Here is a 25,106-nt window from a genome sequence, read left to right on the forward strand (position 1 = left end):
GTAACCTTATGAAGCTGTCAATAAATTTTACATGCCAAATAGCAAATCAAATATGAAATAACATCAACCATATTCAATCACACAACTCACTTAGATTCGCAAACAATTAAAGTCTGATAAAATCATAAAAGTAGTCACTAATCATAAAGTCTCATAAACTTTGAAAATTCCAACTTTTACCTAAAGGATAAAATAAAAGCTTAGACAAGCATGAATTTTTGATAAAAGATGAATGAGAAACAATATCATCAATTAAATGAAGAATAAAAATATTTTTAAAAACTTAAAACTTAAATGGGCGGGTATGGGCAGCCCAATACCTTGCCCATAACCCAACCCGTTTAATGGGCTACCCCGCCCATTTAAGCCCGCCCGTTTATAATATCTTATTTGGGCTAATTGGGCGGGTTTAAATGGACAAAAATTTCATGGGTCATGGCCGGGCTAGCGGGTAATGGGTTTGTTGCTCACCCCTAGCTAATTGTAATGATAAGGTTTATAATAAGAAAAATAAGATACACACACACTAGTTACTTGTTATTAGGATTTTTTAATAATTAAATTCCTTCCTTCGAACTTTATGCTAATTCTTCCTTTTTGTTATCAATGTTTGTGTTAACATAAATATGGATTTAATTAATATAGAATTGGTTTATCATCTACAAGATTTTGAGTTCAAAGCCTTCTGCAAATGTGAGGCCTTATTGATGAGTGATATGTAAATACCTCATAAGTAAAAGTGTTTTAAAAAAATAAGTTATATTTTTTACATATTTAGTCTTTAATCAATTTTAATCAACTTTTTAAATTGTGTGATTTAGTTATCCGATACTTATATTTTGGGATGTAGGGTGTGTAAGCTTATCACGGTCAATAACTGTTGGGATAAAACTTAATCCATCAAGTTAGGCCCAAGCCCAAAATGTTTGCAGTCTAGTTGTAATTTACAAAAGATTGGGGTAGATATTAGTAGAATGCCCAATTTTCAATTTGAATTTTGGTGGGAACGGTTAATTGAGAGTAGGAGTACGGTTATTTCACAATATACGCACAAGCAAATTTTACAAAAGAAAAACTACTCCCTCTTCTCTTTGAAGAACCTCTCCCCAAAACTCTTCCTCTCTGTGCATTTGTTGTACAATCAAAAGTCTATATCTATATCAGGGAATATATTTCGTATGGGCAAAAAACATATCGAAGATCATCTCCAAGTACATTCAAAACCCAATAATAACATATCGTCTTTCATAAAAATAAAGGATCAATTGATTCAACTCACAAACAAAAAGCTTGAAGTCCCAATTAGTCTGATTCTTTTTTCTTCTAATTATTAGTGTCCCCCAAGTGATATTACCTGGTTCTTATTCTCCCCCCCTCTAATACTTTTGTTCAGGCTGATTTTTCTGAAAATGGTCCATACCTGTGCATCCTTATGTCAAAAAACATTTAATGTTTATCACTAGAAACTAACATAAATTTAAAGGTAAAATACAAACCCAAATACAATCTCATGCACTGGCCAAAAGAATATAGTCTTTTTTGTCACTTTGACTCTTTTAAGTTATATGAATGATAAATACAAAGAATTCAATTTCAGCTGTTCTTGGACCTCAGAACCCAAAAAGAAATTGCCTACTCACACTTGATGGATCCATAAATGTGATGAACAAAGAGAGAAGCTGCAAAAAATCCAATAGTTCCAAGCATCAAAAAGAAACCGTAGCATATACAGGCCGTGTATCCAAAGAAGAATGAGATCTGCAAGAACCCAGACATATCAGAGCGAGCATAGTAGTAGTAGAAGCAGTAGGCATAGATATATAATCCTGCTGATCCACCATACTGAAATGGTCTGCATTAAAAGGAAATACAAAGGTTAAACCCAGTGAACACATAATAAAAAATTTGCTATTTAACAATCAAGGCTAAAGTATATCAGTGAAATGACTAAACCATGCAGACCTCAAATATACAGAAGATTCCCAAGAATCAAAGCAACGATGCGGAAGGTCAAAAGAAGATGATAATGGAGATTAGAATGCATCAATAAATCAACAAAGCAGGCATTCTTGGGACACTTTTCTCCAAGGTGTGGTGGCAGTCTAGGGTAATACTTCATCAGGGTTAACATCTATTTTGCTGTGGAAGTTTTCACGTGGAAGCTATGTGTATCCAAAAGTTTTTTTTTTTGGTGGGTTTAATGTCACTCCCGAAGCATTAAAACAAGAGTAACCAATGAGCAATATTCATTTAGCGATTGATTCAAAAGCTAAAGTTAGCATGAGAAATTAATGACACAGTAACTTCATACCTCCACCACCACTCATAATCCTCAGCAACAAGCTGGAAGTATGTCAAAGCCATAGTAGTTATAGAAGTAACAATCAAGAGAATGATGAAGACAATGAACAAGGTACTGTAGGTAGCGTAAATCCTGAAACCCCAAAGACAGACAAATATGTAGTAAAGTTCGGCGCATATAACGCAAGACGGCAAAAACCCTGCCATTGCAATGTGAGAAATTGCTCTGCGGTGCCATGGCAATGGGGGGATTTCTCTTGTGTATTTACTTGTGTAGCGAGGTGCTTGGAATTCTGCTTTGTTCTTCTTCCCAACAATCCCGCCCAACACAAGTAGGGGCAATGCTAAAAGAGTCCATATGAGAACTATCACCATAACTTTGCCAAATGGAATGGCAAAAGTGGTGTTGTAAGCAATTGCAACAGTATTCAGAAAGAAACATGTGAGAAATAGGGGTCCCCAAGAGAGGCATCCAGTCAACAGTAAATTCCTAACCTGCAATAAGCAAGTACAAGTATGCAATAATCAATGATTGGAGATGACAATTAGAATCTCAAGGGGTACTGAATCCCATGAAAGAAAAGGCTCATAAGTGCATACCCAGTTTGTTCCTTCTAGCTGACAATAAAATGAGGTTGCAGTATAGCCAGCAAATCCTGAAGTTAGTGCATATATGACAACAATTGCTTTAGACAGAGCCCCTCGATTGCATGGATAGAATACACCAAAAAACGCCAAAATGAATATGAACACTATGCTGCAAATCATGCACAAATATTACTTATAAGACAGAACAATCAAGATTACACATAAGGGGGCGGTGGTTTAGAACTCAGAGGAAACTTACAGGGTAAGCAGCTGGGTACCAGCTCCAAGGGCAGCCGCAAGTAAAGACCCATACTCGGGAAACCTAAATACATCTCCATGGAGATCCTTCCAACCAGTCTCTTCTTCATCCTTGGCAGATTCCTCATCATGGACATACCTATGTTGGAGACAAACAAGTGTAACATCATACATTTTAGCACAAAATTGAAGTGTCCTAGTCCTGTCAAAGTCGACAGGTTGAACCTAAAACAGATAATGCAGAAACTAGAAAAGATTCTTACTTGAAATCATTCTGAAGGACCCGCTTTAAAATAGTTGCGAGAATCCCAGTTAGAAGGAGAATTGGCACACACGAACTTAAGATTGAGAACAAATGGGGCCATGAGGATGATGCATAGTACTTCTCCATCCGCTTTTCAAAAGGAGTGTCAGTATCTATCCATTCTGCAGAATACAGAAATTCCACCTCTCTTTCAGTATCATCTGCAAGGTCCACAAACGCATCAGGCACTGGCCGTGTATTGATTTCAATAACACGATCCTTGTTGCAGAAGATGGTAAAGTGAATATGCTTGTACATGTAGTACTTCTTGTCACTTGGGTCTTCTCCTTCCTGATGAACTCGTCCTATGAAAGACCAGGCAGGTAAGTCATCATAATACATTTCAAAGAAGTAGTTCTTTTGAACCATAGATCGAAACTTGGCCACGTCTTCCTTCTGGAGTGTTTCCTTGCAAAGTACTTCAGAATTTTTATTCCTTCGGAATTCAAGTTGGTAAGGAGCACTGACTAATCGATCTCCTATTAAGAATTCACCAAACGCTTCTTTTTTTTCTTTGGCATGATCTGCAGTCCATATAAAAACAAAGAAAGTGATTGTACTAACGAAGATGGATAATGAATAAGAAGGGCGAATCATGAAGGACTGAAACCAACCTGGCATACAGAAAAGGAGATCATGAGAACGATATGTTTCACTGAAAAGAACAAGGTTTTTATTAAAGCTACAGGAAACTCAAACAGTAACTGTTCAACATTACTATAAATATCTTCTGTGATTTCTGCCTCAGCAAAAAGACAATGAAGCATGAAGAACTCACTACTCGAACCAAATTGAAAATTTGAGATAAGAAAGAATCAAGTGGAGTTAATTACTTACCTGGGATTGTTAAATGGCCCAACTTTTGAAACATAAAAGGGGACTATATCTCCTTCTTTGTAACTATGATCTGACGCATTTGGTCTCACATGGCTGATGCCAGAAAGAACAACGAAGGAGAAGAATAGTGTGGCCATCACCTTCGCCATTCTCGACCACCTGTCGCTTTGCCACTCCCAGAAGAAGCACCAGAAAAGAGAAAGAAAGGAAGATATGGGAGAAATCTGAGCAGAGGCAAAAAAGATTAAAGGGGGTTCAATGGACGGAAGTGGGGAGAAGAAGGTGGTTTTGAAATCGTGATTAAAGGAGGAAAATGTTACAGAATAGAGCAAGATTTATATCTTATTCAAAGAAACTATAATCAAACCCGGCTCGAGAGTCAACTTGAGTTCAACCTGAGCATGCTTGCGTTGACCATGAGCCTCAACGTAACTCGCTCTTGCCTTTTCTTTTCTCTTTTCCATTCTTTTTTTTTTTTATAAAAATTTTGCCCACAGTTATGTAGTTTGCCACTTTGTCTGGGTGGCGTCTGACGTGTCTATAGCTTTTCATATGAAAATGCAAATTAAATATAAATTTTTTGTGACAAAGTTAAATATAAATTGAGAGCCATCAGATTGTTTTCTTTATCCTTTTTACAAGATTTTGTTGTCTCAACATTAAATGAAATCTATACTATCCCTATGTAAAAATTTAAATTGGTTTGATACATTTTATAAGGTTTTATTTAGGGTTGTCCCACAACGTTAAAAAAAATTTAAAATTGTCTTAACATTAAATGTATTTTTATTAATTTTGTTCTTAATTAGTATTTTTTTTATTACATTCTTTTTCATTTTCTATTTTGTTATTAATATCTCTCTCATTAAAAAAATCCAAAATTTGACATATTCAATACTGTTAATTAATTTTAACTGTTTTTAGAAGACGGTTAATAATTTAGTTGTTGGAAGTTGGCTGTGAACATTTTCATGTTTGCTAAAAGTCAAATTAGATAAAAGTTAAATAGTGTAATGTGATTTATGTTTAGATTGATTTTTACAAAAAAAATTAGTTTGAGAAACTGAAACTTGTTTGGATGATCAATGAAAAAGTAAGTTTGGATATAAAATAACTAAAAGAGATATGGATTTTATTAAATAATAATGTGATAATTTTAAGAAAAATATTAAAATCACAAAGGTAAAGGTACACTTTTAGTCCTACTCTCATTTCTCATGTGTACCTAATATTATGATATTTTTAATGGCGCAATTTTACCCATGATCATTTTTTTTGTTTGCATAATTTTGCACATGAACTTTTTTTAATGCAATTTTATCCATGATATTTTTTTGGGTGCACTTAAGACATAAGATTAGGGGTAAAATTGTACTTTTATAAAAAATTGAGAAAAGTCCCTGTTAAAAATTTAATTGATAAGAAAGACTTAAATCAAAGTACAAATATTATTACTCTGTATATATAAAGTTTACAGAGTAATAGTACTTTATATGTATAAAAATTTATTGATTTTTCTCACGAACTGAATTTTTAATAGGAGACTTTTTTTTATCATTTTTTCTAAAATTTATTATTTAATTTTTTTTCTCCTTTAAATATTTTTATAAACACCAAATTATTGAGTATTTTAGCTTTTGAGATAACATGGCTTTTGCATCGTATTCATAACATGAGCGCATTCGGTGTATCATGAATGCAAACATTAATCTAGGCCTCAACGTGCGGTACCGCTGTCAAAACGCTCTACCAAACACACCCTAAATCACGCCTTAGTTGCTGTTCCAATCAAGCCGCCTGCGTCTTCCTGCCCCCCAATCTCGAGTGTGCCCACGTCTCAGAAGCAGCAAGCGCACTCTGAAGCATTAGCCTCCACTGCCCGCGCCGCCGACTTCATCACTGAGGATCACCAGGTCGGTCTCTCTTATTCGTATCTTTGGCGTATTAACCGTGGAAGTTCATTAGGGGTGGGGTGTATTACTGAAGTCCTCATCTAAGTTTTTCAGGGCAAGTATGAATTTGAGCATTGAAATTATAAGGAGCAAATTTCATTCTTTTGGCTATTGCTTGGCTGAATAGGTTTTTAAGAGTTCATCGCTATATTTTAGTGTGATAGTTGCGGCTTATTTGATCTTTGGAAACAGACCATGACATAAACAGGTCGGTCTCTCTTTAACCTGCTAGGCTGGATACAAACGCATAACAGGCAGCCTATTTACTAATGGCCTGGCCCAGATGGACTGGTTTGAGATGGGCTGTTTTGACAACATTGCCATTTAACTTTGATGATTTTATGGAAATGTATTAGGGCTACAAATAGATCATTGAGTGCAGGGCATTTGCCTTTCAGCAAAACATAAATATCTGTAATACTAGTGGCGTCAGTCTCTTGTAATACCTTCCCTCATGTTCTTATAAAAGAAGGAACTTGTGGGTTTAATGAAGCACTTATCTCTGATTGGGTCATTATTAATTGGTGGGTGCAGCTTACTTGAATGATGGGGGAGCTGGTGACTGAGAAACATGTTCAGTATATTTTAGCTGCTGAAAAGGTATGCTTCCCATTTATGCATTACAACTGAAGAAAAGATGTAATCTTGAGTTACTGTCTGCTTTCAAAGCTGCTTTATGCTTAAGATTTCCATGTCTTTTGTGTTATTTATTTTTCTTCTATGGTTTTCCTTCCTGGGATCCCAGAGGAAAGATGACTTTGAGTCTGTGGTGATGGAGCATCTAAGAATGAATGGGGCATATTGGGGACTGACTACCCTTGATCTGCTCGGCAAGCTAGACACTGTGGATGTCAATGAGGTTGTTTCATGGGTCATGAGTTGTCAGCATGAATCAGGTTAATTAAAACTTAATTTGATTTCTTACTTTCTTGGGTCAGGGTTAAATTGTTTTAGTGACCCTTAGTACATTGTGAATTTTTTTATTTGATGACATGCTTGTGTTATTTAGGGGGATTTAGTGGTAACATTGGACATGACCCACACATTCTGTATACGTTAAGTGCTGTTCAGGTTTTGGCTCTCTTTAACAAGCTTGACATTATTGATGTGGATAAGGTGACAAAATGTATCCTCTAGCATATAAATTGTTTGACTTGGGAACTGCTTTGCATTCTCAAATCCTTTCTTGTGCAGAAGCTTTTGTTTCTTAAAGTATTTAATGGTCAATAGTTCAACTTTGATGCTTTTCTTTGCTTATGAGGATGCGCATCTTTAGTTGGAAATATATTTATTTCCAGTTCTCCGCTAAACTAGCCCCTTGTCATTATAAAAATTTATTTGAAAGTTTTAATTTGTGAACAAAAAGCTAGTCCCCATCAGTGAAATATTTCCTTGGCCAGAAAGTATGTTAGATCCTATGTTTCTTAACAATTATGTTAGATATTGTTAACCTGCAAAATGAAGATGGATCCTTTTCCGGGGATATTTGGGGTGAAGTTGATACACGGTAATTTACCTATCCACATTTTATGATACCTTGGAAGATTAAGCCTTTTTGTGCCTTTTGTCTTCCTGATTTAAGCTCATCAAATTCTTTCTCAGGTTCTCATATATTGCCATATCTTGTCTATCAATATTACATCGTTTGGATAAAATTAATGTGGAGAAGGCCGTGAGGTACATTTTAAGCTGCAAAAATATGGATGGTGGCTTTGGTTGCACACCGGGTGGGGAATCTCATGCTGGGCAAAGTATGTTAGATATCAGTAGCTGCTTTTATTTTAATATCCTGATTGTTGCTCAATTCTTTCCTCGGTGCTTCTCATAGGCTTTGTCATGGTCTGATTAATGATTGATTATTGTGGTATGCAAATAATAGATGTATTAGTGTTTGGTGGGGGCAAAGTCTTAAACACATGCTAAGGGAGGAAAAGAGTATGTGGAGGATACTAATATTTATTTGTTTTGTCTACAAATTTATTGAGGAACTAGTGCAAAACTGGGGAAAAGGAGAGACTCAGAATCTTGCACATATACAATGATTACAGCAGATAAATAATTACAGCTAGACGCATTGATACAATTTCTTTACAAAATGAATGTGATTGCAATTCAATGAGAAGTGAAAAATGACTCAGAATCTCGCACATAATCAGAATTTTGAAATAAAATCTGGCATGTTTCTAAGTTATGTTTGGTGTGAGACTATTTTGGGGCAAACAAATCATTTTCCAAATATGTGTGTACTGTAGAATTAGTTCAAAAATTAATTATTTCATGGAATTAGAGTAGAATATAAATGTTTTACTTCATTTTTACCTTCATTTCCCTTAATTTTGATAAAATTACAAGGATCTCACATCCTTTTTCAGAACACCCCCTCCCTGAAAAACCAATAGTTCTGCGTCGCATTGTAGTTCAACATTAAATTGTTATTAAGAAATCCTTCCTTCACTTGATTAATCAGAAGTATGTTTTCTTTTTCTTTTTTCAAACCCTGATTATTTTTACGAGTTTAAGCAAATATCCTAAAATTCTATTATTTCCCAAAAAAGCTTTTTTCTTTCCTTTTAAGAAAACGATTTTTTTCATGAAAAAAGCTGAATGAACAGGCCCTTTAAATGGCTTGTAGATTTGAAGCTCAGTATGATCTCTGCCTTCTGTCAGTTTTCTGTTGTGTTGGAGCTCTTGCTATAACGGGTTCACTGGATCTTGTTGACAAGGACCTGCTTGGTTGGTGGTTATGTGAGCGACAAGTCAAATCTGGAGGTTTAAACGGCCGTCCTGAGAAACTACCTGATGTGAGTAAAGCTACGAAAGGCTGGATTTATTACTGTGCTTGCTCCTGTGGAATTTTTTATTCCTCTGACCTGCATTTGGATCATATCAGGTTTGCTACTCATGGTGGGTTCTTTCTAGCTTGATCATGATTGATCGGGTTCATTGGATTAACAAGGAGAAGCTGATAAAGTTTATCTTAAACTGCCAGGTTATTTTAGCTTAATTTCTTTATTGTGATATTAAATCAGTGTGTTACTGATTCTTCGCTGGAAGTATTAATTTTGGTTGTGCTAGATTTTCTTAAGTATTCTCTGTTGAATTTAAAGGACACGGAAAATGGAGGAATTTCAGACAGACCCGATGATGCTGTGGATATCTTCCATACATATTTTGGGGTGGCTGGTAATTTAGCTCCACCTTTCGTATCTACCTTTCCCTTGAGTTGTTTGGGCTAATATTCATTATTTTTCCTGCTGATATATTGTCCTCGGGCTTTCTGCCATGAGTGGTAGGAAAACTCGTCCCACTTGTCCGATGTAGTATGTTGAGATTTTTCCGTTATAACAAATGAGAGTGGCGGCCACTAACTTTGATTACCGGCTAACTCATTTAAGAGGGAAATGTCGCCCTCATTTATAGATGCAAGTGAATCTTGCCAGTCCCTTCAAGTTCAGACAAGATTTATGATATTAGTTCAACATGACTTAATTAGGAAGTGAACTGCAATTAGCATGTGGTATTAAATCCTCTCTCTCTCTCTCTCACACACACACACACACACAGACATCTTTGTGAAACCTAACCTCTATGCATGACAACCTTTATGGCACACATAAGATTTTAATTCTGGCATGCTCTCAAAAGGAATCAAACTCAAATTCTCAGGAAAGGCAAGAATTAACCTATTTGGGTTAATTCAGTTTCTTATTCATCAGCTTTTTTTTTTTTTTTTTTTTTTTAATTTTATTTCTTAAATTCCTTTTCTTTTAGAAAGATTGCTCAGGATTCTCAATTTGTTTTATGTTTGTTCTTGCAGGACTTTCACTACTTGAATATGCAGGAGTGAAACCAATAGATCCAGCTTATGCTTTACCAGTTGACGTTGTAAACCGAATTTTCTTTACTAAATGAGGGCTTTAATTTCAACACTTTGTCTGGTAAAGACAAAACTCTGTCACACCTAAGAGCTAGATCGGTTTCCTTTTTGCAAACCGGGTGGTTGCAGGAATCTTTTGGAGATAGTACCGTCTGTATAAGGGATCAAGACACTAACGCTATGTTTGGCTCGATGGAGGGAAGGGGAGGGGAGGGATTTTAATTAAAGGAAGGGGAGGGGAGGAAAGGGGAGGGTAGCTACAAAGGGAAGGGGAGGGGAGGGATTTCAATGATCTCCTGTTTGGATTGATTGGAGGGGAAGGGAGGGAGCAATTTTAATAATACCTTATTTTGTTCTAATAAAAAATTGACTACTTTAGCCTCATAAAATTTAAATTAATTTTCTCACTTTTTATTTTGTTAAGATATAACCATTAATTTTGATTTACAAGATACAGTCACACACTTATAGAATATCAAGACAAAAACTCACAAGTGATAGATTTCAATAAGAGAAAAGACCTTGAAGGTGAAAGAAAATACCAACGGCCTCTTAGAATTAGAAGAAGAGAAAAAAAGTTTACAAATGCTTACTAATTTTGGAGATAATTATCTTAATAACCTCTTATTAGATGCTCGAAAAAACTCTCTTATGTAGAAATGTTTATGACTGATTAGAAGTTAACAAATCAAAAGGGCATATAAGGAATTAAAATATCATCTCTCGTCTCCCCTCCAAAAAACCCCACTTTTGGAGGGGAGGCTAGAAGGGAAGGGGAGGGGAGAAAAACCCCTCCCCTCTTTAAAAAACATCTTAACCAAACGAGGGAAGGGGAGGGGCTCCCCTCCCCTTGTAAAAAATTATACCAGCCAAACAAGGGGAGGGGACCGCTCCCCTCCCCTCCGAAAACCCCGTACCAAACATAGCGTAAATTTCTTCATTATGGGGCTTTAGTTAATCCTTTGAAATTTCATCACTTTGTGCATTAAAAATACTTGATGTGTAGATTTTCTCTTCCCAGCTTCATTTTTCAGCTACTTCTTTACCTAATATCTTCTCAAGTTGCCATTACCATTTTAAGCATTTTCTTCACTTTAGACATGGACTCTGTTTAAAAACAACGTGGATGATCCAAAAACATGCGCGGAAAGTGGGTTCTGCATGGCTGAACAATTTATTTGTAGGCTTCTTGGCGGGCAACGGCCTTGACTGGTTTCCGTAGTACGATGAAGAAGAACGAAAAGGTGATTAATATCCTTTATAGGATAATGCTGTATTATTAATCTAATACTACTTCCCGTTTTAATTATAAGAGCTAGTTGACTAATTTAAAGAGATTAAGAAAAAAATTAAGTTAGTTATTTGTAACAAATAGGTGTTATTTTTACTAAAATATCTTTACTAATCAAGTGTATTGGTGAGAAAGAAGAATTATTTTAAAAAAAGTACATAAATATGAGAGACAAAATAGATTGGAGTATTATATTTAAAACTAAAATAAAAATCAAATAAGGTTTTATATTAAGGGCTGAAGGTAATATTAATGTAGTACTTGATATATGATTTGCTTGGATATAAACAATTTGATTTTAAAAATCCGCAAGTTAAGTTAATATGATAAACTTAGTATCCTTGGAATGAAATGCTCCATGATAACTTTGTCCCCTGCATATCTTTCAAAATTTAAACGCTTGAGCTTCCATTCTATGTTAATAGGAGTGCATTTTGGGAGTATTTGGGATTGTATAAAAATGCTTTTTAAAAGTATTTTTTTGCAAAACGAGACAAACTCCTCTATATATTTATTTCGTATACCATAAAAGTATTTTTAAAACTATGGTTTGGTTTCTATCTAAACACTTTTTTATGCCCGATAAAATAAATAAACATAGGGTTCTTATTCTAAGTTCTACCGTTCAAATTAATTTTGTATGATTTAGATTCAACTTAATTTTTTTTTTGCTTTAAATAGTTTTTCAATTAGATGCAAAATTTAAATTACATATAATTTTATAATTAATACTTCTTGAAAAATAAATTTATCTTGAAAATTGCAAACTAAAAATTTTAAATTTTGGTCCGTCTATATCATATTTTGGATAGTTCAGATTTTATAACGCATCCTGAGGAGTATCTAATGAATACCTCCCTAAAATATAATTTATGCTTGACACAATGTTACTACATTTTTTTAGGAAAAAGTACATACATGTCTCAAGTAACACAATTTATTGATCTAAGATCTCTTAAAATCTCAAAATAAATAGGAGGTTCTGTGCGACTTGAGAGTAATATATTTTAAATGAGAAATTACGTTATTGTTCTTGTTTTGATTGATAAGCTCATGGGTGTAGATTAATAAGTCAATGAGAAGCTATTGATAAGTCAGGAAGTATCAGTTGATAATATAATTTCTATATAAAATCAAATTGTTACAAAAAGTATTATATAACAATCTTTAAGCTGAAATCATATATGACCAAAGCATACACACTACTATTAGATGAAATGATGAGTTTATATAATAATTTTGTTGCGAACATCTGTTAACAAGTTTATGGGTACAGATTAACAAATTAATAAAAAGCTATTGACAAGTCAGAGAGTGTTAGTTAGCAATTAAATTTATGAGATAATATATAAATTTAATATAACCTCCACATAAATTATAACCAAAGAGTACAATAATTTTTCCTAATTTTATCTTACTAGAGGTTATATTATTTTATAAATTTACTTGTCAACCAATACTTCATGACTTGTTAATAAGTTCTTATTGACCTATTAATATATACTCATGGGCTTTGTAAATTGCTGTATGTAATAAAATCATGATAGAAATCTATTATTTCATCTAATATTAATTTCTATGCTTTGGTGACATATGATTTCAACTTAAGGATTGTTATATAATTAATGAACCAACTTCTTAATTAGTATATACTCTTCTGGTTTTAAATATAAGACCTATTTTGTATTATAATTTATATTATAAAATGAGTCTTATATTTTGGACTGCAGGACAGCAGGAGGTACAACATGTATTTCCCATTTTTTCAATTATTTTCATCCATATGCACGCCTAATAAATCTAGACTCATACTATGGACAGAGTTGTAATTTTGTAGGCTTATGGGTGTAATCACACGGAAATCTGGCCCAAAAAAAAAACCCAAAAAATTGATGCATCGGATCCTATTGCAGCAGTGCATGCATGTGAGTGAATATATAGTTATTTACTCTTTAGCCCCTACCTCTATTTATTTCCCAATTGGACCGTTGGCAAAACAAAACAAACTTCAATAGATGAACTTGGAGGAAATGGGGCTCGTTCACAGCGAATATATATATATATATATATATATATATATATATATATATAGCACAAAGCATGTCGCAGGCTTTGGTCTGCCACCCCAACTTCAGTAGAGCTAGCAGGGAAGAAGAACTGGACGATACGTGACGAACGTGACCCTACCCTAAAGCCTTTACAACAAGCAAGCACGCTGCGACAATCCCACTTCATTCATTCCCACCAGGTGTGTTTTCCCTTTTTTCTTTCTCCTTCCTCCCCGTTTTTGTGATTTTTCATTTTTTATCTCTGTTTTCTTTTTAAAATCTTTTATTTTTTCAAAAAGAAAAATATCTGGACGATCATTTTCGAACCCAAATGTCTCTCTTCTTCGCCTCTTCTACCTAATGCTAGATCTTGATTTTCTTCCATTTTCCATGGAATTTTTTGTCCCCGCTCTCTTGAAGAACGAGGCTGTCGTGGAAATGTGAATTCTACTTTGCGAAACCTTCGGGGTCTAGTTGAGAGGTGAAGGAATGGAAAATGCTATGCCGCTTGAATTGGCATTCGGGCGATTTGCGAGTTACAATGTTTGCATTGGCGTTGGATCGATGCCGGAAAGAGGCGATTTTTAGTTCTTAACTCTTAGCTTGGCCGGTACCTCCTTTTGGACTATGTTGGAGCGTTGGTTCCGTCATTATCAAGAAACGATTAGATAATTTGATGTCGTTGATTGCTGAAAATTTTATTTATAAATGAATCTGGCATGTGAAGTTCTGATTTTTTTCCCCCGTTTGATTAGGATACAAGGGGACAAAATGCCATCATTTGGTAATACCTAAGAAGAGGTAAGCTTTTGAACTTTAGCCAGAATGACTCGGTGATATCCGACATTTCCCCCTTTTTTTCGTCCTTTTATGTGTTCAAATGTATCAATATGGTATGGTGAGAATGTTTGTATTTCTTCTTTATCTTCATTTGAAATGAGGTTTTAGTAATCCTGGTTTGACTTTGGTTTGCAGGGCCTAAAAATGGCAGACACAAGCTCAGTTGGAATAATTTTGGACTTTCTAGGAGGAATCGGTTCACGAAAGCTGAGGCAGCTCTTCTCAGTGAACTCAATAATCGTCATGACTTAAATGGCTTCCTTGAGAAGCTTAACCTGGAAAGAAAAGGCCTTGCATAAGTCAGAAAAGGATAAGGGCAAATCTGTGGGAGACAATCAAGGACTGGATTCTCATGACAATGTTGAAGTTTCTGAGGAACTGATTGTGAAGGAAATAGAGTGTGGGAGTGGTGGAAATGCAACAGAAAGCAAAAATAAAAGTATTTCTTTTATTGGGGAATGGAAAAAAACTAATGAAGTGGTTGGGGCAAGTGACAAATACTTTGCTTTACCAAGAATTCAGAGGATAAGATGCTTGATCTATACCAAGGAAGTTAAATTCTGGCAATGGTCGTGTGTGTGAGCCTCACCAAAATGGCGGTGGTAGTGCCAGTAATACTTCAAAGGCCATGGTTTTTCATCAAACAAGTGAAGTTCATGATATGGCCAACAATAATGCAAAATCTGCAGAGGGAAATGCTGTGACTACTGAGATACAGTTCTCATGGCCTGGAAGTAACAACATCCTCTGCGGAACATAGATATCATGGTGAGCAACCCAAAGAACCTAGTGAACATGATTGCCCACTGAAATCGAAGAACTCATCTTTTAAAGAGAACTTTGCAGATAATTTCTGGTCAAGAAAGGATGAGAATGAAATTTCATCTTCAGACCTGCAGAATGATTGTTCTGTCAAGGCTGCTTTTCCCCTCCCCAAGGGAGATATGTCTACAAGATATGATGGTGCGGCTTTCTCTAAAAGAATAGAGGGAAGAAGGACAGAAATAATTGGTGCCACGGAGGCAATGAAAATGCAGGTAGATGAAGTAGCAAGAGCTATTTATGCAGTTGATTTACAGGGAAATTCAGAACAGAAGACCATTGGCAGCTTAAATTTCCTGTTGCACCTGAGAATCAAGAGGAGGAGTTACCAAGGCTTCCTCCTGTTAATCTCAAGTCAGAGGACAGGCTCTTGGCTGTTAATTGGGAGGAGAAATTTGAGCAGGATGAACCTGCTTCAAAAGTTGCCTTTGTTGACAACGATCTCTCATAGGATCATATTGGATGTTCCTGTTGGACAAGAAATTAACCTTGCAGGTTAGCTCATGGATAAATATTATCAATGGCACCAGTCAAATGCAGTATGTGGAAGAAGAAGTGATGATAAATTTCTAGTATTATGATGTTTAATTGGATTGTGGTTTGAGAATATTGTCCTCTTTAAAATGTTCTTAAGTCAAACATCTTTATTGTCCTTAATGACAAATAAACTCCAATTTACCACATTTTTTACTATAAATGTAACCTTAATTTAATCAGCTGTATGAATTCACAACAGCACAAGCCTGAGAGCTGGTATGAATTCGTATTTATATCCTAAATCATAATGAATAATAATTTCTTCATCATATTCTGTATTACATACTATCACATTTCTTTGTACTTCAATCAGCTGTCTTTAATCGGTGTCTAAATTAGTAGTTGCATTTCTTGGCCGGTTGATAGGTTATTTTGTGTGCTTGACAAGATTTTGGCCTCCTCCTAGACTTGAGACACAGGTGTTATTATTAGTCCTTTCTGTTTATTTTTTTATCCTTCATTTTAATTTGTTGAATTATTTAAAATTCTCTTAATAAAAAAATTACAATACTTTGTACTTTTTATATACAAAATTTTTAAATGCTAGCTTTTATACAGATTTAAATTCTGTTAGTACAACTCAATTCATGAAGTGAACGAGGGCAATATAGTGGATGAAGGGAACTTGATTCCTAGAAAGCTATTAGCAAACATTGGTTCTTGGTTCTTGCTTATTGTCCAATCTACAGTATAATAAAATAAAAAAATGGCAAACTATTTCCAAATAAAAATGATATGAAATACAGTGCAGCATTTTGACATGTTGTGCCTTCCGTCTGAAATGATCTTGGTTCTTGGTAAACTTTCTGAGCAAAACTTAATTTAATTTCTTGCTAAGAAGCAAACTTTGGCACTGTGTTATGTTTAGTCCTTATTATTACATCAATTATACATGCTACATTATTTGGTTGATCTCTATGTTCTAAGGACTAGCTTTTACTTTCACACTTGCTTCAGGAATGAGGAGAGCTGCAGGGGACTGTTGGCTATCTATAAATCAAGGGATTACAGAGGATACATCGGATCTTGTGTCTGGTTTTGCCACGATTGGTGATGTTGGGTGAATCTGTTGACTATTCTAATGATATTGGGACTCTGATGAATATGAAGATGATGACGATGTTGGCTACATGAGACAACCTATTGAGGATGAGGCCTGGTTTTTGGCACACGAAATTGATTATCCGAATAAATTGAACAAAAATAAGCAGAAAAATGGCAAGAGTGAGGTAAGTAAGTATGTCACCGGGGATGATAAAGGTGCATTCTTGCAGATTAATGGTCATTCTGATGGAAGCTTCTCATATCCTCAATCACCAAAAGGTGGCCAGATAATCCAGGCTGGTTCCAGTAAGCCCCTATGGTCAGATAACAGCAATGCTGATGAACATGATGACTATCTTAATGCATATGTGAGATCTAATGACATGCTTACTTCTTGGGACCAGAAAAGCGGTGATTCTTCACCCATTAAAAGTTTAAGGAATGAGAATAATGCTAATGAAGTAAGATCAACTAACTCTTCTCCAACAGCAGTCTCAAATTATGGATATACTGAAAAAGCGCAGGTTATGTTAGAAGAAGATGAACAAGTTGACATTGCAGGGGAAGAAGATTTAGGGACATTGCTGGAGGATGAAGATGCTGCTGCTGTTCAAGAGCAATTAAAGCAAATAAAGGCTCAGGAAGAGGAGTTTGAAACCTTCAATTTAAAGATTATGCATAGGAAAAACAGGCACGTTTTCATATTTATGCTGATCTGAACTGTAGATTAGTAAGCATGGTTCAAAGTTCTTTTAAAGTCAAGATATAAAATACAAAATATAAAAAGTGTGGGGAACCACACTGTTTGTGGCTTTAAATTCCTAAATTTGCTTCATTTGTTAATTGTTAATTACGTTTTATCCTTTGTAACATAAACAAAAAAGAAGCAATGTACTGATGCAATATATAGAAAGGTTTGTCATGATATTTTCTTTAAAGATATTGTTGAAATAGTGAGATTCTCCCCTCCATTGGAAAGGTATGCACTGATATCTAATGGGTTTTTTGGTCATGTGTGAGAAGGTTTTGATGAAATTTGATATTTTCTTGTTTCTTTTCTTCTTCTATAATTTTTCTGGACCCTTGTTTTGTTTCTCAGAACTGGCTTTGAGGAGGACAAGAATTTCCATGTTGTTTTAAATTCTGTAATAGCTGGCCGCTATCATGTTACTGAGTATCTGGGATCTGCTGCGTTCAGCAAAGCCATACAAGCTCATGACTTGCATACAGGCATGGATGTTTGTGTTAAAATAATAAAGAACAACAAGGACTTCTTTGACCAAAGCCTTGACGAGATTAAGCTTCTCAAGTATGTCAATAAATATGATCCTGCAGACAAGTATCACATTCTTCGGTTGTATGATTATTTCTATTATCGAGTAAGTGATTGTTGAATACGCTAGTGATTTTTTTTTTCGGGGGTATTATTAAGTCTTTACTTTCGGTTAATTGCTGTTTCTGGTGTGTGTTTATCTATTCTTTTTCCTATGTCCATCATTTGGATTCGGGGTACCGCTTTTGTTCATAGACTTGTTAGTAGTGTTATTTTCTTCAAAGCTAAAAGGTCTGATTTTTTTCTCTAGCACAAATCTTTTGCCATCTATGAGAAGTTTGGATTCCCTGCAATGGGGGATCCTACTGCATGATGTTCAGCAACTGTGGCAATGCTTTTTTTATGGACCAGAAAATTTAGTGGGAACTGGGAAAGATAAAAATTGTAATTATGAGGGCAATAATTGTAGCTATGAGAGAAGATTAAACTTTAAAAATATGAATTGCACAGTTCAGTTAAAGTTTTTATATATATGCATGATTTTATTATTTACTGATTCCCTTTATAATTGATAGGTTGACTTTTTCTTTGGTCAGCTGATTGACTACTCTCTTTTTCTTTTTCCTGTTATTCTGTAGGAACATCTGTTAATAGTGTGTGAACTACTTAAAGCCAACTTATATGAGTTTCATAAATATAATAGAGAATCAGGGGGCGAAGTATACTTCACAATGCCGAGATTGCAGGTTTGTGGTGTTCCATCTTCTTCATGAATCATGATGTCTTATTTTCATCTTATCTGCCATCACTGAAACTCTTCTAAATTTATTTGTGTAGTCAATTACAATTCAGTGTTTGGAAGCGCTTCAGTTTTTGCACAGCCTTGGACTAATACATTGTGACCTGAAGCCAGAGAATATTTTGGTGAAAAGCTATAGTAGATGTGAGGTGAAGGTCATTGATCTTGGGAGTAGTTGTTATGAGACTGATCACCTTTGCTCATACGTCCAGTCCAGGTCCTATCGTGCTCCTGAGGTTATATTGGGACTTCCATATGACAAGAGATTGATATATGGTCACTTGGCTGCATTTTGGCAGAACTTTGCACTGGCAATGTAAGTATAATATATGGCCAAATAGCCAATGCACTTCAAAATGGCAGGGTTTAACCTTCTGTTTGAAATTTTTAATACCAACGATTTATCTGAAGCCGTCAAATTTTTCAACCAAGGGAAGCACCTGAGTCCTCAATAAAGGTCTAAAATGCCATCCACTCCCTCAGTTCCCAAGTCAGTTTTCCTGAGGTTAAGGTCACTAGTTAAGCCTTTCTAAGCAAGATTATTATTTTTACTTTATAATCATTCCTTGTAGAAACTTAAGTCTCTGTTAGTTAAACTTAGGTTAGCTAGCTCTGCACATTGCAATGACCTAACCCCATAGCCTTTGACCATGAATAGTGTTTTTAGCCTTGGGCTTTGTTAGTTTTCTTTGGTTAGTGATCTTCACGGTTGCGGAAAATGAACGTTGGTCCTTGAAAGATGTGATTGTGTTTAACAAGAATGACAGTAATGAAAGTTGGTGAGACTGTAGTTAAAGTTCTTTTTTAGAATGTGGGACATCCATGGGTCAAATCATCATCATCATCTTTTACAGGGGCTAGGGTTCCTATTAAGGTCGTCTTCTCTTTTGTGTGATGATAAAATCAGGATAGTCTTTCTATGTTCTTGCAGTGGCTTGATGCTGACATTTGTTTGTTCAGGTCCTCTTTCAAAATGATTCACCTGCAACATTACTTACTGCTCGGGTGATTGGCATCATTGGTCTAATTGATCAAAGTATGCTCACCAAAGGAAGGGATACATATAAGTACTTCACCAAAAATCATATGCTTTACGAAAGGAATCAGGTTAGAATTGCATTTTCAGTTTACATTGTAAACAAAATGGACCGCCAGCAGTCTGTAAGCTTATCTTATATTTTTTTCCTTTTCTTTTCTTTGTGTGTGTGTGTGTTTTTTTATTTTTTGTTTTTTTTTTTTTGTTTTGTTGATCCAAATGAATGCATCATGCATCATATACTAGACGTTTGGCATCTGGCCTGGACCAAGGGTCTTATTTCAATTGTTGGTTTTGCAAAAGGGATCCGCTGAATTCATAGAGTTTTAATGCAGGCTGCAATCATTTAATATTAACCATTAGATGCATCCAACTATCTGAAGCAGGACACATGACGATGGCCTTTGTATTGATAGAAAATTGATTGATTTCGTTATGCTTCTTCAGTCTCTCTCTCTCTCTCTCTCTAGTCTCCTTTGTTTCTCTTTCTAAAGCTAGTCCTCATTGCGAGTTCTAACTTCTCCCTATTCCTTTCATCCACATAATGATATTCTTTTATGAATAAAATTGCCCAGGTTCGTTATGGCCAAAAATCATATATATCTTAAGTTCTCTCTAAGTTCTTCAGCAGTCATTTCCTAAAGTTTTCCAACAAGCCAGCGTGTTTAATGAACAGTAACTGAGACTCTAACCCATCGAGGAAGCATGCTGTAGCTTTATGCCATTTATCTTTTAGAATGATTGTAAATCTAAAAGTCTTGACGCCATTCGCCAAAGTTTGCCAGAATTTTTTAGAGGAAGAGACGGAGGGGGGGGGAATTGGTTGAGAGGGAAAAAGGAAGGGAGACAGAAGGGACCAAATTTGTTGGTTTAGTTTTGTACTAATTTTTTGTTTGGTTAAAGTCATTGCCATCTGTCACGCTATGGAGAGTTAGATGCATCTAATGCTTTTTATCTGTTAGGTTTTTTTCTTTTTATATATTCTCTGAGGAAACCCGTGAGAATACCCTTTCTGACAAGCCCGTTGGCATCACCGCCTGAGTGGAAAATGACAAAAGATACACATTCAACTGATCTGTGTGAATTTGAGGAACTTAAATACACTAAACATAAGCACGGATGCTGTTATGCACATTTATCATATCCCACTTGCTGCCAACTATGTAACAACTCATATATATATATAAAAAAAAAAAAGGAAGGAAAAAACAAACTACTTAACTGTTTTTTTATAATGTATAACATGATTTTCTGAGTGTAGTGAAATGAAAACCCAGAGAATTTCCTAACCAGACGATTGTTCACTAGGCCTGGGTCGAAACAACAGGAAACATACGTACAATTGAACTAATTGATCATCAAATAATCATTAATTATTGTTAATCCAAGTACAGGGTTGCTGTAGTGCACCTACATTTGATGCCTCAATTATTCATGGACCATGCCTATGTAATCGGACTTTTATTTTAAATAATAAGAGTCTGAACTTCCCTACCAACACGAGTTCACGAAGGTTTGAGTGGCAGATTTGCCACCTGTCTAACTTATAATTTATGTTGAGTGGTTCAATATCTGCGGTGAAGAAATTGAACTGGTGAGACATCCACAAATTTGGTTTTTGATTACGGGCGCATGAGGGAATAGAAGAATAGGTACTTCAGTAGTCAATGCCATTGCTCGGCATCTTACTGATTATCGGATAATTGTCTGAAATTCCATTGAGGATATATATATAAAAAAAAAAAAAAAGGAAAAAACAAACTACTTAACTGTTTTTTTATAATGTATAACATGATTTTCTGAGTGTAGTGAAATGAAAACCCAGAATTTCCTAACCAGACGATTGTTCACTAGGCCTGGGTCGAAACAACAGGAAACATACGTACAATTGAACTAATTGATCATCAAAATAATCATTAATTATTGTTAATCCAAGTACAGGGTTGCTGTAGTGCACCTACATTTGATGCCTCAATTATTCATGGACCATGCCTATGTAATCGGACTTTTATTTTAAATAATAAGAGTCTGAACTTCCTACCAACACGAGTTCACGAAGGTTTGAGTGGCAGATTTGCCACCTGTCTAACTTATAATTTATGTTGAGTGGTTCAATATCTGCGGTGAAGAAATTGAACTGGTGAGACATCCACAAATTTGGGTTTTGATTACGGGCGCATGAGGGAATAGAAGAATAGGTACTTCAGTAGTCAATGCCATTGCTCGGCATCTTACTGATTATCGGATAATTGTCTGAAATTCCATTGAGGAATAGCAGGCCATATAATAGAGAATCACCTTAGTGGATCCTCTTAAGGATGCCTGATCTCTTTTCAAAATGTTTTTTTTAGTAAGATTTTATTAATATGATCGCCAAATAAGAACTATTCTGAGCACCTTAGCCCATGATATCTGAAATTGAGAGTATTTTGTTCTCATTTGTAATCCTCAGAGGGGGCAGTGAAAGGTGAGCTGGCTAAAATTACTAAAACATAAAACTGGGTATTTTGTGTATAGTTGTCTCACTTAGTTTCACAAGGAAATCGAGGAATAATGTGACCATTGATTTTGAAGTTCATCCTTTCAATATTTTAGTCCCTCCAATGTCATTTTGTAACTGACAATTGTTTCATTTTTATAAATTTATTTAAATTTTATTACATGTTTCAATTTTATTGTACTTGAGATTATTATACAGTGAAGTTACTGTCTTGTACAGGAAACCAACAGGTTAGAATACTTGATTCCCAAGAAGACATCTTTGAGGCACAGATTGCCAATGGGAGACCAAGGCTTCGTTGACTTTGTTGCTTATTTGCTTGAGGTTGAGCCAAAGAAGCGGCCTTCTGCTACAGAGGCCCTTAAGCATCCATGGTTATCATACCCATACGAACCCGTATCATCTTGATGCATTTGAAGTTCTTCTGCCTATTTGAATATAACACTGTCATTTACCTGTGTAAATTAGATTTGGTTTCTCATTGAAGGAAGGCTCACTACCTTGCCTATATACCCCGGCTGCTTTTTCATGATCTATTTTAGAGATGATATGGAAAGGAGCAGTTCTACACTCCTACATGATGACATCAAAGGCATGTTTAGTTCTATGAGTAGTCTTTCCTTGTCCTTACTAACATGAACTCCAAACTACCACGATTTAGGCCATAATTTTATACGGTTCATGTCCTGTTAGGGTTTTTGTTTGTTTCGCTGGTTCTGCCAAAAAGCGATAACCTGAATCATCTTCTCCACAATGTGAGATTATTCTTTTAGGGTATTGAGTAATATGTTGTGGAATGTGGAACATTCATCCCTTTTTTCCCAATTGGACGTGTGACAACCATTTGCTGCACCCATCAAGACTGAACTAGAGCCGGTGACTGTCACTGGCGGCTGAACCGGATTTCTTTTTTAGTGGGGAGCAACCTGATTGTATTTTGATGGAGTGAAGGAAGCTTCCTTTGGTTTACTTAAGGCATACTGGGGATTGGGTAACAGTCTGGCAAACGGATTCTACTGGCAGGGTGGACTAAGGAAAGCAATTTCCCCAATGGGTAGTATTTGAAGTTGTTGCTGGCTTGAGCTCTGTTCCCAGATCCTACTTTTTCTAAGACTTAGTTAATTGTTCTTTAACATTATATATCATGTAAATATTTTGTCGTTTATCTAAATATTTTTATCATGGCTCTTCGACTGGTTGTTATGAAATTATGCTTGCTTTGTTTAACTTGAAATTGAAGCAAGCTGATATTATGATAACTCAGAGATACCTTTGTGTGATGATAAGAAAAGGATTGATTCAATCCCTTAAGTTTTATAGGTGATAATAAATGCGAGAAAACGAAGGAAAGGTGCTTTTTCTATGTGAACCACGTGGGATCCCCACATTAATTGGTCGGAAGGAATAATTTCAAGAACTCAGTATTTCTCGAAACAAAAAATGACTCGAATTGAAAAGACCTATTTGTAGTCTTTCATGAATTGTGGAAAAAAAAGACTCGTTTGTCTTTGAATCCTCTGAAATAAATGAAAGTGAGTGAGAGAGTATTTTGCTAATTTTTAATCTTTGGAGGATTCAAATTCAAGTATGGAGTGTTTGGAACACTCCAGGAATATTTTAAAAAAATATTTTTACGTAAATCGAGATAAAACTCTTTTTATATATTTATTTTATATACCGTAAAATTATTTTTACAATCATAATTTGATTTTCATCTAAATACTCCTAAGTCTATTTAGAAAATCTAGATGAAGAGTTTCATCAATGTCTGGGCAACATCTAATTGAAATGAAGGGGGGAAAATTCATCCCAATATGTATTATTTCATTATTTTCACTAAAAGATAAATTAAAATATGTGTGATTTAGAGCAATTAAAAAGGTATAATAATATTTATTTTGATTAAACTTGTAAAATAGTTAATGAAAGAAGCATGAAAATAGAACCAAGGGCATAAAATAGACTATCTCCAAGAAAATTGCCTATCATATGATATAGTTCAATAAAATTTATGATTGATGGCCAAAAAGAAAAAGTTCGGCTCTTTGAGCATGCATGAACTAATATTAAGAGAAGAACATTAAATGTGACAGTCAAATAATATTGAGTGAAAATTTGCAATTGATATAAGTGAGTGAAACAATAATAGAGCACAAACTTAGACGTAAGCACAAATTCCTTCGAAAAATCATCTCATCTCTTAAAAAGTTTCATATTTAGGCGGGGAACTTATGCTTTCAAGAATATTTTGTCAAAAAATAAAATAATAAAAAAGTCATGGAACAATTACTCTTTTGTTGCAAAATCACAGCCATAGATTAAGGCCGAAAGCTGATGTAAAAGGCATATATATATATATTATAAGAAAAATTGCAAATAAAAACCCCTGAATATGTAAAATTAGAATTTAGGATCCTAAATTTAAAAAATAGCAAATAAGGACCTGGTCTCACTTTTGCAAATATGAAATGTCGGTGAAATGTCTGAAATGCCCCTCAGCAAAATGACAAGTTGACTATGAAAAATGACAAAGTTCATTTCAGCGAATGACAACTTCAGTAGATTAATCACAACTTAGCTGAGGGTATATCAAATAACGAGTTGACTATGGGAAATGACAAGTTCACTTTAGTGAATAACAATTTTAATAGACTAAATCACAACTTGACTGAGAGGTATTTCAGACATTTCACCAACCTTTCATATTTGCAAAAGTGGGCAGGTCCTTATTTGCTATTTTCAAAATTTAGAATCCCAAATCATAATTTTACATATTTGGGGGTCTTTATTTGCAATTTC

General features: G+C 35.0%; 2 protein-coding genes and 1 pseudogene across 3 annotated transcripts; 2 read left to right on the plus strand and 1 right to left on the minus strand.

Annotated features, from left to right (window-relative positions):
• Window positions 1–1,632: 1,632 nt before the first annotated feature.
• Window positions 1,633–4,437, minus strand: LOC114715908 (transmembrane 9 superfamily member 2-like). The gene is made up of 7 exons (XM_028900822.1): window positions 4,289–4,437; window positions 4,066–4,106; window positions 3,411–3,975; window positions 3,149–3,286; window positions 2,902–3,058; window positions 2,312–2,796; window positions 1,633–1,852 (listed from the first exon to the last, which is right to left on the minus strand). The coding sequence occupies exons 1-7, from the start codon at window positions 4,435–4,437 to the stop codon at window positions 1,633–1,635; spliced, it is 1,755 nt and encodes a 584-aa protein (XP_028756655.1).
• A 1,615-nt stretch (window positions 4,438–6,052) lies between these two features.
• LOC114715867 (geranylgeranyl transferase type-2 subunit beta 1) lies at window positions 6,053–10,284 on the plus strand. Of its 2 annotated transcripts, none has more exons than XM_028900771.1 (10): window positions 6,053–6,201; window positions 6,775–6,840; window positions 6,986–7,136; window positions 7,250–7,366; window positions 7,681–7,747; window positions 7,843–7,991; window positions 8,908–9,041; window positions 9,131–9,229; window positions 9,348–9,423; window positions 10,058–10,284. In XM_028900771.1, exons 2-10 carry the CDS (start codon window positions 6,784–6,786, stop codon window positions 10,150–10,152), a joined length of 945 nt encoding a protein of 314 aa, XP_028756604.1. In that variant the 5' UTR covers window positions 6,053–6,201; window positions 6,775–6,783; the 3' UTR covers window positions 10,153–10,284. The 2 variants fall into 2 exon arrangements, with proteins under 2 accessions (XP_028756604.1, XP_028756605.1); XM_028900772.1 differs by lacking the exon at window positions 6,053–6,201 and adding an exon at window positions 6,373–6,448.
• A 3,510-nt stretch (window positions 10,285–13,794) lies between these two features.
• LOC114715909 (probable serine/threonine-protein kinase clkA) lies at window positions 13,795–23,572 on the plus strand (annotated as a pseudogene).
• The last annotated feature ends 1,534 nt before the right edge of the window (window positions 23,573–25,106 follow it).

Source organism: Neltuma alba, unplaced genomic scaffold (genome assembly GCF_004799145.2).
Source record: "Neltuma alba isolate B1F8T4 unplaced genomic scaffold, ASM479914v2 tig00011618_pilon, whole genome shotgun sequence".
In the NCBI taxonomy this organism is placed as follows: domain Eukaryota; kingdom Viridiplantae; phylum Streptophyta; class Magnoliopsida; order Fabales; family Fabaceae; genus Neltuma; species Neltuma alba.

Bases quoted from the DNA above. Each gene is read 5' to 3' on its own strand.
- LOC114715908 (XM_028900822.1), bottom strand. From the start codon at position 4,437: ATGGCGAAGGTGATGGCCACACTATTCTTCTCCTTCGTTGTTCTTTCT. The intron at 3,976-4,065 runs GTTGGTTTCAGT...TATGGACTGCAG, and splicing joins TCTCCTTTTCTGTATGCCAG to ATCATGCCAAAGAAAAAAAA. The intron at 3,287-3,410 runs GTAAGAATCTTT...TCTCCAACATAG, and splicing joins GTCCTTCAGAATGATTTCAA to GTATGTCCATGATGAGGAAT.
- LOC114715867 (XM_028900771.1), top strand. From the start codon at position 6,784: ATGATGGGGGAGCTGGTGACTGAGAAACATGTTCAGTATATTTTAGCT. The intron at 7,748-7,842 runs GTAATTTACCTA...ATTCTTTCTCAG, and splicing joins TGGGGTGAAGTTGATACACG to GTTCTCATATATTGCCATAT. The intron at 7,992-8,907 runs GTATGTTAGATA...GCCTTCTGTCAG, and splicing joins GGAATCTCATGCTGGGCAAA to TTTTCTGTTGTGTTGGAGCT.